Source organism: Passer montanus, unplaced genomic scaffold, assembly GCF_014805655.1.
Source record: "Passer montanus isolate IOZ18808 unplaced genomic scaffold, ASM1480565v1 scaffold15, whole genome shotgun sequence".
Lineage (NCBI taxonomy): Eukaryota > Metazoa > Chordata > Aves > Passeriformes > Passeridae > Passer > Passer montanus.
In genome coordinates this window covers 14,827,932-14,840,740 of record NW_024362051.1, presented here as the reverse complement: position 1 = coordinate 14,840,740, position 12,809 = coordinate 14,827,932, and the positions used below count along the sequence as shown (strand labels likewise).

The window sequence follows — 12,809 nt, the reverse complement described above, 5'->3', positions numbered from 1 at the left end:
GCCACCTGGGATGGCCCCCACCATTTCCAAAGCTGTCCCAGTTAGTTGCTCTGCTCTGAGTCAGTGGGATCTGTCCTCAGCTGTGCTGGAAGGAAGGCATGAGACAGGTCATGGTCCGATGATAGTTTTAAATTTTTGTCAAAGTTAAGGCTTTAACATTATTTCTACATACACTGAAGATAACTCAGTGGTTGACCATCACATGTGCAGACACCTCATCAGCCGTTCCAGTACAAGTCAATTTCTCCTTTTCCTCTCATTTCATTATTCTACTGCTTTTCCTGAACTTTAAGCATAATTCTGAATGCATCCACTCAGCTCCTGTTCAAGGGGACATGTGGGGCTTCACCCACCCGCCCAGAGCAAGGCTGCCCATCCCGTGCCCCTACCTCTGCCAGCAGCTCTTGTGTGGCTGGGTTCAGCACAGGCAGGAGCGGGTGCTCGGTCCCAGCCGTTCACTGGGGACAGGCAGTGGGGTGGGATCCATTCCTGCTGCGTTCCCTCTGCGTTCCCTCTCCGTTTCCTCTCCATCCCCACTGTGTTCCCATTCTGTTCCCCCTCCATTGCCACTCCGTCCTTGCTGTGTTCCTGCTTCATTCCCTGCCATTCCCTCTCACCCGCTCCCTTCCCACCGCGCTCTCAGGGGCCGTGGTGGCAGCCGAGGCCGTGCCGGGCGTTCGGCCCCGCGCTCGCTGCCGCCAGCGCGCCCTGAGCCTGCGCCCCTGTCCCTCCAGAGCAAGAACCAGCCCCACCGCAGGGGAGAGTACAATGTCTACAGCACCTTCCAGAGCCACGAGCCCGAGTTCGATTACCTGAAGAGCCTGGAGATTGAGGAGAAGATCAACAAGATCCGATGGCTGCCGCAGCAGAACGCGGCCTACTTCCTGCTCTCCACCAACGGTATGTGGCACGCTGCCTCGGCCCTGGCTCCCACCACCCGCCTGCTCCTCTCTGTGCTCTTTATTCGGGGAAATAATTGCTAAAACTCTCCCTGCATGGTCCCACAGGTGTCCTGGGGCAATGGGTCTGGCAGAGCTCAATCCCTCTGCACCAGGTGTATTTCATGGCAGCCCCTCCGTTTGAGGGAGAGAGGGAGGCTTCTGCCTGACAACAACTGACGGTTTTTATTCTCAGGATCCTGGGATTTTTTATTTTTTTTAAGACAAACTGCAGGTGTTTTGTTTCAATTTGCAGTCACGTTGGGCTCAGCAGTTCCATGTTATGTTCTGATAAGTATCATGAGGATCTAGGAATATTACTTGGGATGAATGGGACCTTAAGATGGATGTGACTTAATTTCTTCAGGGGAAAAGGAGGGGTCTAATTATATTCCATAACCAACTTACCTTGTGTTATAGAATTGACTCTATTGATCATTGTAATAAAATTCAAAGACTTATTAAACTCATTTGGGGGAAAATCATTGAAATGAAATGAAGATTAATTATGCAGCATAATGTTCTGTTAATTGAGTTTTTAAATAGTTCTTTGATTACCAGGGATATTACCCTTCCATTTGGGTGGTGTTCCATATGCAGGCAGGTTATCAAAACAATTAGTTTGGAAATACTCCTGTGTTATACTGTTTCTTTTTGCTCTTACTATTACACTAAGATTTTATAGTGAAACCCCCCCCCCAAAATAGGGCATGTTAATAAAAACAAAATTAATTGACACTGCTTTGGAGTTGCTGTGTAAGAGAGAAAATGAAGATGGATGATGGGGTTTTGTATGAAACCTGGTGGAAGTGATGATAAACTATGGATGGAGTCCCTGCCAGGAGGGAGTGAAGAAAACACCATTATTCAGAGTTACCCCACGTGTTCCTGGCGTTCTTTCTGCGGGGGCTCTGTGGCACAGGGAGTGGGATGCTGGGAGGAGACAGGGAGCTGCTGGGGCTGGGAGATGCCTCCAGTCCTGGTGAGTCCTGGCTCTGCACAGTTCTGGAAGGGGAAGGTCAGCATGGCTCTGGGTGAGTACAGACACCCTGTCAGGCTTCAGGGCCCTGAGGTGTGCCCTGCACAGCCGTGCTCCTCCACAGGGCTGTGCAGCCGCAGCTGGCTGTGGGCACAGGTACCTCTGTCACCTCTGCCAGCAATGGCACTGGGGCACAGGGACCTCTGTCACCTCTGCCACAATGACACTGGGGCACAGGTACCTCTGTCCCCTCTGCCACAATGGCACTGGGGCACAGGTACCTCTGTCACCACAGCCAGCAATGGCACTGGGGCACAGGTACCTCTGTCACCTCTGCCAGCAATGGCACTGGGGCACAGGTACCTCTGTCACCGCTGCCAGCAATGGCACCGGGGCACAGGTACCTCTGTCACTGCTGCCAGCAATGGCACTGGGGGTACAGGTACCTCTGTCACCTCTGCCAGCAATGGCACTGGGGCACAGGTACCTCTGTCACCTCTGCCAGCAATGGCACTGGGGCACAGGAGGTTTTCCAGCCTGGGCACCTCTGTCAGTGGGCGGCTCGGGGAGCAGCCACCTTGATGCTCTCCTCTCTCCTCCCCAGATAAGACTGTGAAGCTATGGAAGGTCAGCGAGCGGGACAAGAGACCGGAGGGATACAACCTCAAGGATGAGGATGGCCGTCTCCGAGACCCCTCCATGATCACCGTGCTGCGGGTGAGTGTGGGGGACCGTGGTGGCTGAGGAGCCATTCCATGTGGGTCTGGGATGGAAACTGCTGCTGGTGTCCCCTGTGTGCCGTGGGGCCTGCCATGGGGGCTGCCGTGGGCACTGCAGTGCCGTCGTGCCGCGCTAGTTTGGTGCTGAAGGGCAGCTCTGGTGCTGTGACTGGTGCATGGGAGCTGCCAGGGCTGCCTGGGCTGTGCTGATGCTGGGCAGCATGTCCCATGCCTGGTACCCATGTCTGGTGCCACAGTGTGCTGCTGCCCCACGGGCTGCCCCCATCCCAGTGAGGAGGCAGGGCAGAAGCTCTCCCAGCTTGGAGCATTCCCAAATGTAGCTGCTGCTTCTGTAGGAACAGAAGTACTTCCTCCAAATGAGTTTTCCTCCTGGTCATGACCTTAATCAGACCACAGCAGCTTGTAATTTACTAACACCCTGTCAGAATTTGCATTTTGAGTACTTGTGGGTTTTATATTTATACATATGAAATTATTACTATGATTGTGCTATGATTACTATGACTCATTTTATGGGCCCCAGTTCATTGTGCATGAAGCCATTGAGAACCCTGGGCAGGCAGTTAATTCTTGTCTCTGTGCAGGGTTGTTCCCGGTGACTGGCAGTGTTTTTCTTTACACAGCAAGACAGTGTATATTTCATGTAGATGTGTATCTGCTGTTAAGTTTCAGGCAGCATTTCCAGCCTAACATGGTACCTGACAGCCCGTTGGAGAGGTTTGCTCAGTGCCTGGCTGTCAGAGCTGGGGCTGTCAGCCCTTGGCAGGCTGGGAGGCAGGATTTGAAAGGCAGCAGTGTTAAGGGTATTATCCCAGGTGGTGCTTCCTTCCCTGCTCAAAGGCACTGGGAAGGCCCTGGGATTTCTTTCTCCCTCGTAGAAAGTCATACTGAAATATCAGAGAACCGAACAGCGTTGGAGTTCACTCACTGCCTTGAAAGTTTCAGCCTCTGTTTTGCCTCAGCCCATGCGCTGCTGGCAGCAGCTCAGTGCTGTGTGGCTGGAGGAGCTGCTGTTTGGTGTCTGCACTGGGGTCAGTGCTGTCACTCCTGCCCCGGGAGGTCAGACACGCTTTGAGTGCTCGCTGTGATGCTTATTGGTGTCTGCTGTGCAGTGCCTGTGGTCCCTGAGGGCAGGAGATTGAGGAGTCTTCCACCAGCCCCATTTGATCTAATGTTTTGATGATTTTACTTAGACAGATATTTACAATGGCTGTAAGCGTTTTGCTGCAGCTTGGTGTAAATCTGACAAGTAATTGTCCATACCCATGTGATGGGTATGCTTTAAATTAAAGCCACATCCATCCATGGTTTAATTTTCAACCACAGACAAGTGAAAAAAGGGTTCTAATGCACCTTGCTGCCATAATTTCTCATCCATTTGGCTTAATGGTTTAAATGCACTTGATGAGCATCATCCTCTGAGGAATTTCTAACCCACACAGCGCAAAAAGAATATTTAACTCTGCTCAGGCTGTGTAGTGAGGTGTTTGCTGCCATTAGAAGAGCTCTGGTGATTTGAATCACCCCCAGTCTAACAGCTGCAGCCCTCTGACCTTGTGTAGCTGCCTTGGTGTGTTCCTGAGTTCCACTTGCTGTACCTGTGCCTCGGGACATACTAGGAGATAATTAACACAAGTGATATCCAGGGCTTAAACCTTTCCAAAGAGAGGATGTGTTGGCTTTGGTCGCTCCCAGTGCAGGGCAGTCTGGGGTGACACCCCAAGCGCCCTGCCCCGGGGCAGGCGCTGGGTGCTGTGGGTGCTTGCTGCAGGCTCTGCTGCTGGGGTGCAGTGTGTGTGCCGCTTTCCTCGTGTTTGTGGCTGCCACAGAGCCCTCGCCAAAGAGCTGCCACTCCACTCTCTCTGTTCCGGCAAATTCCATGATCAGTCCTGGTTTGTGTCTCCATTTTGCGGAAGCACTCGGATCTCTTGGGCCCTGTGCAGTTTCCCAGGGAGGCTGAGCTGTGCCCCACTGCCTCTGATTCCCCTGACAGCAGTCCCAGAGGGGCTCTGATGCAGATGCCTTGGAGGAGGTCGGCTGTGCTGCTGCTGCTTTTCTGCCTCAGCAAAGAGACTTGCCCCTTTGCCTTGTGCACATTCTGCAGAGCATTTCAGTGACAAGGCAGGGACAAGAGATGGAGGCAGCAGCTCCATCAGCTGCGTGGACGAGCAGTGAGGCAGCAGCTTTGTCCTCCTGCAGGAAGGTCCCTTCTGCATGTCACAGGGCAGGTCAAATGTGACAGAATTCTGAGCAGTGTGAAGCTGTCACTTTGCACTGTGAAGTCTGCCATGAAAACAGTGCTTGATGCTCATTTTGTCTGCAAAATGCTGAGCTTGAAGTGGCATTGGGCAGTCACAGAATGTAACCTATGTAGGTAGGAAATTAATTCTGGGGAGTGTGCCTGGAGGAGCTCAGCTGCTGGGGCAGGTGGAAAACTCACTGGATTTATCCCTGAGCACTTCTCTGCTCCCTGATTTGCCAGGGACCGGATTACAGTTTCCTTCTCGGAGACTCGAGGCTGGGGTCAATCCGAGCTTCAGCTTGACTAATCCCACTTGACCAAATCCTGTGGAGCACGCTGAGCTCCGGCCGTGCTGGTGTGCAGCAGGGGGCTGGGCTGGGCTGGGGCAGCAGGGCTGTGCTGGCCTGGCGCTGTTCAGCTCTCACCAGAGGGGGATGTCTGTCCTGCACAAGTGCCATGTGTGCTTGGAGTGAGTGGCAGGTCTTTGGCATGAGGTACCTGCTAAAAACAGGAATCAAAATTAAGATTTACTTTGTTTTAAATTAAAAGTGACGGGCATCGCCCCCCCTTCCTGAAAACAGAAAGTAATTGAATTTATTAGTGTTTTATTTTCTTTGACACAGTCTTTCTGTGTACTTGATGAGCTTTGTTAAACTGAATTACCATTTAATAATGGGTGTGTGTGACACCAGAGCCTGTCCTGAGGTGGGCTCTGGAGCTGGAGCAGGGGGCACAAGGAGGTCTCTGCTGTTCAGGGTTGTTGTGGCAGCGCTGATTGATCCAGGTGGCTTAGGCAGAAGCTCACTTGGCCTGTGCCTGCTTCAAAAAAACACAAGAACCAGTTCCAGCTGCTGTCACATTGCCCCATTTATTGGTGTCTCCCCTGTGAGGCCATCCCCCCCCGCCAGGTGCTGGCCTGGGCTGGGGCAGCTGGCTGCACCCTGCCCGTGGGTGCTGACGCTCTCTCCTCGCCCTGCAGGTGCCCGTGCTCCGGCCCATGGACCTGATGGTGGAGGCCACTCCCCGGAGGGTGTTTGCCAACGCACACACCTACCACATCAACTCCATCTCCGTCAACAGCGACTACGAGACCTACATGTCAGCGGACGACCTGAGGATAAACCTGTGGAATTTTGAAATCACGAATCAAAGTTTTAGTATCCTTTGGTGTGTGTGGCTCTGGGAATGGCCCTGGTCCCAGGGAGGTGCAGCCCCAAGGGAAGCAGCCAGGCTGTGCCCATGCCTGTGGGGATGGGGACAGAGAGGGCAGTGCCACAGCTCCTTAGCCCCACACCAGTTGTGGTGCCTCGCTGCAGGAGCTTCACCCTCTGCAAGGCTGGCAGGAGTTCAGGAGCATGAAATAGTGCTGCCTGCTGTGCACCTGACTGCAGAGCACTGAGAGTCTCCAGACCCCCCGTTCTCAAGGCACTGCCCTCTCATCTCTCCTGTGCCCCTGGTGGGATGCCAGGCCGTGCCCAGATGAGGCATGCAGCACTCCCATGGGGCTGCTCCCTCCACGGCACAGGGCTCAGCTGGCATTGCCACCACTGCTGCTATCAGCTGATGTGTGGGTGACACATTTCTGAATTTGCCTGCAGGGTCTGGTGGGCCAGGCAGAGGCGGGGTGGTCTGCAGGTGATGGAGGAGACAGATGCCTTGGGGAAGAAGCAGTAATGGTGCCTTGGGGAAGATGGAAGCAGTAATGGTGCCTCGGGGAGGATGGAAGCCGTAATGCTGAGGTCCCGGTGCACCCTGCAGTGGTGACAGGCTGCCAGTCACTGCTCTACAAATGAGGTTGTGACAGTCACGCTTGTAACAGCCACACTGGAAATAATAAACAGGGCACGAATCATTGAGGGTATTTATATGGTGTTTCCTGCTGAGAAATCCCTGGGGCATGATTTAGGCAGATGAAGAGGATTTCAGCAGTCACAGGCATGTGGCTATGGGAGCTCTGAGCAGCTGCAGGAGAGTAGTGCTGTGGTGCCTGCTTATTTGCATGGATGAGGATGAGGAGTGCTAAATCTGTGACAAACCTCAGGGAGTTCACATGGCCCAAGGGACTTACATAGGGGTTTTCTGTTGGTTGTTGTGGCTTTGCTGCCATTGGTGTTTTCAGTATGGCTACTCACCATGGCACAATGTTGCACTAAAAGACGTTTACTGAGGCCTGGCACGGGTGGGCAGATCAGGTCTCGTGTGCCACAGAGGGTCTTCAGGCTGGTACCAGAGCAGGAGTCCCCAGTTTAGCAGAAGACATGCTGGGTGTTGGCCTTCCCTGCTGGAGTGGGCTGGTGCCACTCCATGCTGCAGTTTGGCCCTGTGATGGTGGTGCCTGCCTGGAACACACGGTTTGCATGGGTGAGGGGAAGCACCAGTGCCAGAGACATCAACAGGGGCTGGGCTGGGCTGGGCTGGGCTGGGCTGGCTGCGTGGGCTCCTTGACTGGCCCTGCCAGACATCGTGGACATCAAACCGGCCAACATGGAGGAGCTGACGGAGGTGATCACGGCGGCCGAGTTCCACCCGCACCACTGCAACACCTTCGTGTACAGCAGCAGCAAGGGCACCATCCGCCTGTGCGACATGCGCACCGCGGCCCTGTGCGACCGCCACGCCAAGTGTGAGCGAGCCCCGCGGCGCTCGGGTGAAAACAGCGCAAAAAAGGGAGTGGGGAGGCCCATGGGCTTGGGTCTGCCCTGGCGCCCCGTTCCATGCTCCCCTGGTGTCCCGGGCTGCGATCCCCACGGCCACTCAGCTCCCCTCCAGGGCCATCTCGGGGTGCAGCCTGCTCCCCTGGAGAGGGAGCTGGGAAGGCTGCTGCGGGAGGAGGGAGCTGGCAGAAGGAGCTGCTGCGGGCAGGGCAGCACCTGCTCAGTGCCAGAGAAAGTAGGTTTGTTGTGTAAGAGGGAATTAGTGCTCAGAAATCCTTTCCGTGAGCTCAGCAGCCCAGATCTGCTTCTGCAGCAGGAGCAAAGCCACACAAAAGCCTTCAGCCCAAAAATAGCTGGCCCGAGCCCCTGCCCGGCCACTGGCTTTGGTTCACAGACCCACTGAGGGACTGGGCAGCACCAGCTGTGTGCTGGGACGCCCATCCTGGCATCTCCTCTGTGTGTGTGCTGGGAGCCTGGTCATGGCCCTGCCTGTGTGCTGGACCCCTGTGTGCCCATCCTGGCATCTCCTCTGTGTGTGTGCTGGGAGCCTGGTCATGGCCCTGCCTGTGTGCTGGACCCCAGTGCCAGCAGAGCCCCTGCTGCTGCTGCCAGTGCAGAGTGCACACATCCCACAGCAGAGCTGGTGGCCATGGCCCTACTGCCCATTCCCAGAGGCACCCAGGGCAGAGTCCTCACAGGCAGACCAGTGCCTCATGACTGACCTGCTGTGAGCAACAGAGACACGCCCTGGGTTCAGCTGCTTCCTGCCTGCCTGAGATCTTTGGTTTTTCTTGTTGCTATCACTTCTTATATGGAAAAAGCCTCCGGGTTTCTGCTGGTGGTGAAAGGCCGCAGCTCTGCGTCCTGCTGTGGGCAGTGCCTGTTCTGCATTGTAGAGATCATTTATATGGGCACTTCAGACATTTTCCCACTATAGTGGAGCTCCAGGACTTGGTGGGGGGGTGATAAACGTAAGCACATGTGGGTGCTGGGTACAGCATCATGCAAGTGCTCTCTCCCAGAAGCTTCCTGTGGTGCCAGGACAGGGTGGCAGTTCCCTGGCCTGAGATCAGGGAGCTCCCACCTCAGCTAATGCTGGGGCTTGTTCTTTCCTCCTGCACAGTTTTTGAAGAGCCTGAAGACCCAAGTAACCGGTCATTTTTTTCTGAGATCATCTCCTCAATCTCTGATGTCAAATTCAGCCACAGTGGAAGGTACATCATGACCCGGGACTACCTCACTGTCAAGATGTGGGACTTGAACATGGAGAACCGGCCCATTGAGACCTACCAGGTGAGCGTGGCACAGCCAGGTGCATGCAGCAGTGGGGCACCCGCTGAGTTCCTTCCTGAGCCACACTCTGGGCCAGTGGCAGGAGGGGTGGGTGTGCACCTGTTGTGTGGGAGCTTTATGCCCCTAGATGGTGGAAAGCAGGGTGGTTAAATGTGGGCTCAAGTGGCCTGGTGGGTTGTCACCATGTCCCCAGGCTGAAGGTGGGTGAGGAGAGAAAGCTCAGGTGCTGGGAGAGCCATGTGGGAGGCCTTGTGCAGAGCAGGAGCCTGTCACTGTCACCCTTTGCCAGGGGATGTCCCCTGGCACTGCCTGGGGGTGCCCAAGCCGTGTTCAGGGTGGCTGGAGGTGAGAACAGCAGTGTGGGAGGGCACAGGGTGCCAGGCAGTGCCCAACGCTGCCAGCTCTGGCTGTGAGCCAGGCTGAGGCTGCCAGTCCCTGGGCTGTGCTGGGCACCGTGGGGCTCATCCTGTGCCTCCCGCCGGCAGGTCCACGACTACCTGCGCAGCAAGCTGTGCTCGCTCTACGAGAACGACTGCATCTTTGACAAGTTTGAGTGCGTCTGGAACGGGTCTGACAGGTGAGCACGTGCGGCGTGGCTGCCCTCAGCCCGGGATGCTCCCTTTGCTTTGCCCCAGGGGCTCCCGTGGCCGCCCCTTCCTGGCCTTTGGCTGGTGTGGGGTCTGCACAGGTGCAGCAGGGACCACCTACACCTGCAGCCTGTATGCAAGTGGGGATGTCTGAGGGTTCCACTCTCTCCTGGACAGAATCAGTTCTGCCTCTCTGTCACCCACCGCTGGAGGAAGGTGGTGGTGGCTTTAGCTTCAGATTGCCAGAATCTGGGGATGATGAGTATCCAGGGGTGACTTACACCGAGCTAGGTGGCAGGAAGTGTGTGAGCCCCTGGCAGGGCTGTCGTGGTTTTTGTCTGAGCCATCATAGTGAGCTGACAAAGCACAACAGGGCCTGAGACAAATTCCAATGCTTACCCAAATCTCATTATGCCTCTGAATATTCAGCCTTGCTCTGGTCACCAGCAGTTTGCCCCTGAAAAGGTGTGAAAATCATCTGTCCTTCCCCGTTGCAGTGTCATCATGACCGGCTCCTACAACAACTTCTTCCGCATGTTCGACCGCAACACCAAGCGCGATGTGACGCTGGAGGCGTCGCGGGAGAACAGCAAGCCCCGTGCCATCCTCAAACCCCGCAAGGTCTGCGTGGGTGGGAAGCGCAGGAAAGACGAGATCAGTGTGGACAGTCTGGACTTTAGCAAAAAGATCCTGCACACAGCTTGGCACCCCTCTGAGAACATCATCGCTGTGGCAGCCACGAACAACCTGTACATATTCCAGGACAAGGTTAACTAGGAGGACCAGGTCTTCTTTAGGAGTCTCATGTACTGATACCAGTAAACACAAGGTTTCAACTGTTCCTTTTCTTTCTTTCCTTCTTTCTTTGTTTTCCTTTCCTTCCTGTTCTTTGTTCAGTTCCTGCTCTGCAGATCGCGGTGGAGCACTCGGCCCAGGGGCCACTGGGGGCACCCCCAGACACCAGATTTACACAGGGGGAGCTGAGACTTCTTACAGGATAGTGTGAGGATGTCAGGCCTGGCTGTCCCCTGTCCCCAGGCAGTGCTGGGGTGGCAGCAGCCCTCTGCTGATGGCTGAGGAGGCGATGTGGAGGGAGCTGTCAGCTGGGGAAGGGATTGATGGGGTAACACACCGTGGGCTCTGGCCAGCTCTGGTGGCAGTGGTCCCACTCCAATTGCTTTAAACCTGATCCCAGAAATATTCCACCTGTTGTGTGGAAGATTGGAATGTTGCCTCCCTTTGCCATTTTCCACATTTGTCTTTTTATTACAATTACTTTGTGTTTTACCAACAGAGACAGCAAAACCAAACGTAAAATGGAAAAGTTCAGTTTTGCAATGGACAAGATTAAGGGGCAGGGGGTATGTGCTGCACCTCCAGATGTGTCTGCTCCAGCCAGGTTGCTCCCCCAGCCCCAGAACCCTCCTGAGGATTTGGCTTTGTAGATACTGTGGTGCCTTCTTTGGTATATGAAATACCTTTATAAATGATGCTTCCGACCTGCATTGATCGCAAACCAAACCAACCCTGGGCTCTGCTGCAGTTCTGGGCTTTGCTTTGGTCATTTTTCTCATTCTGTTGTGAGCTCTTGCATGTCGTGACTGACTGTCTCTCTCTCTCTTTCTCTCTTTCTCTTTTTTAATTAATTTATTTATTTATTCAATTTTTTTAAGATAAAGTATAAGTTCCTAATTTATGACCTAAAAAAAATCCAACTGTATATTGCTGTTAGCCCCTGACTGTGTCAGAGAGAGGCTGTCTGCAGTCCTACATTATAATAACAATGATAATAATAATAAAACCGGTAACTCTTTCTCTTTGCATGGCGAGGCTGCCTCTTTCTACTCTACAGATTGGTCAGGTCCCTCTTTACTTGAGCAGCTGTTCAATAAAAAAAGACTGACTGGATTTTCTGTAAATCTGAAAACTGCTCCTGCAGCAAGAAGCAAATGAAATCAATTACAAAATTCAACACCGTCACTTCGGCAGTGGCTCCACAAGGGTGACCCTGTTGCCATCCCTCCCGAGGGGGCACCTGGCACCCCCAGCACCCAAGGCCTTCAGGGATCGGACACGAGTCACCAAGGCCAGGTGTCCCCCAGGACAGCCTCTCTGCGGGCACCATGAGCATCATGGCATGCCTCGACCAGAGAAAGGAACTGCTACACACCCACAGAGCTCATGGACTGCACGGAAACCAGGAGCTGGCTGGAGGCAGGGGCCCCCACACGCCACTTTCAGAGGAGCCATTCCAAGGGAAGAACAAAGTGCACTGGCTTATGGATTTATTCCGAGGGATGGCTTTCAGGAGTAACTTTTTTAAAAAATGAAATGGTAAAATAAAATAGCAAGAGTAAATGCACCATTTTATAAGAAAATGCTCCTTTTTGGTTGTGTAAGGAAAGCCTGCGCTGCGGTGTCAGAAGTAAAGTTGTCCCAAACGTGTCTGTGTGGACTCGGTGCCTGTTGTGCCTCTCGTGTGCCGGGGATGTGGCTCTGCAGTGGCCCAGGGCTCCTGGGCTGAGGGGGGCCAGGGCTGTGCTGAGGGGGTGCCAGAGGATCCCCAAGCCCCCCCGGATTCTGGGGCCCCCTGAGGGTGTGGGGCAGTGGGGCACTGTGTAACAGGGGAGCACTCGCAGGTCCCCCCTGCACAGGAGCCTCGGTTCTGGGTACAGCCCTGGAAGGAGCTGCCAGCCCCTCCCCAGTCCCTGCCCCAATTCTGGGCTGCTCCTGGTGATGAATTCAAACTGCAGCCCTTAATTAGCAGCTGCAGGGCACGGACTGTGCAGTCAGGGACATGTTCCTCAGACACTCATTTACCTTCACATTAGCTGCAGGACCTTAATCAACTGAAACAGGAGGAACCCAGCCCTGGCTCTGCTCCATCCTGTACAGGACATTCTGGGCTGCTGGATCTGGCTGCTCCACAAGGCAGAACTTAGTTCAGCTTTTTTTTTTTTTCAAAAGCGCAGAGTTTCTTTCCCTTTCTTAAGCTTGCTTGGATTTAACCACTGCCCTGCTGTGAGTGCTTGGCCACAGAGGGCAGGGCAGGGCAGGGGACCTCCCGGGCTGCCATAGGAATGGTGGTAGGGAAGATGTCAGCATCCCTTAAACCCAGCCTTCTCTCTGGATGAGGATTCCACAGGCTGTCCCCCTGCCTCTGGGGAAACTGGGGACTCTGCCTAAGGGGCTGCCAGGGGGGACCAGCTCCATGGTCCACCAGCAGCATGCCCAGCCAGGAGCCCTGCACATGGGCATGATGCTTTTATCCACAGAATAAGCAAATAAATTTTTATGAACATCTGGTCTCCATAAACCAGATCAATTAAAATTAATAGCCATCTTATTTAATGAACAAGTTAATGATATTCTAAAC

General features: G+C 54.2%; 1 protein-coding gene across 2 annotated transcripts in view; it reads left to right on the top strand.

Moving 5' to 3' along the window:
- PPP2R2B (protein phosphatase 2 regulatory subunit Bbeta) overlaps positions 1–11,878 on the top strand; it is a 55,876-nt gene extending 43,998 nt beyond the window's left edge. The window contains exons 4-10 of one of the 2 annotated variants that reach the window (XM_039701698.1): positions 735–900; positions 2,522–2,634; positions 5,879–6,056; positions 7,358–7,522; positions 8,677–8,846; positions 9,332–9,423; positions 9,931–11,878. In XM_039701698.1, the coding sequence (XP_039557632.1) occupies positions 735–900; positions 2,522–2,634; positions 5,879–6,056; positions 7,358–7,522; positions 8,677–8,846; positions 9,332–9,423; positions 9,931–10,210 (1,164 nt within the window). In that variant the 3' untranslated portion in view covers positions 10,211–11,878. The remainder of the gene's footprint in view (positions 1–734; positions 901–2,521; positions 2,635–5,878; positions 6,057–7,357; positions 7,523–8,676; positions 8,847–9,331; positions 9,424–9,930) is intronic. The other variant, XM_039701699.1, reaches the window with a different exon arrangement.
- The last annotated feature ends 931 nt before the right edge of the window (positions 11,879–12,809 follow it).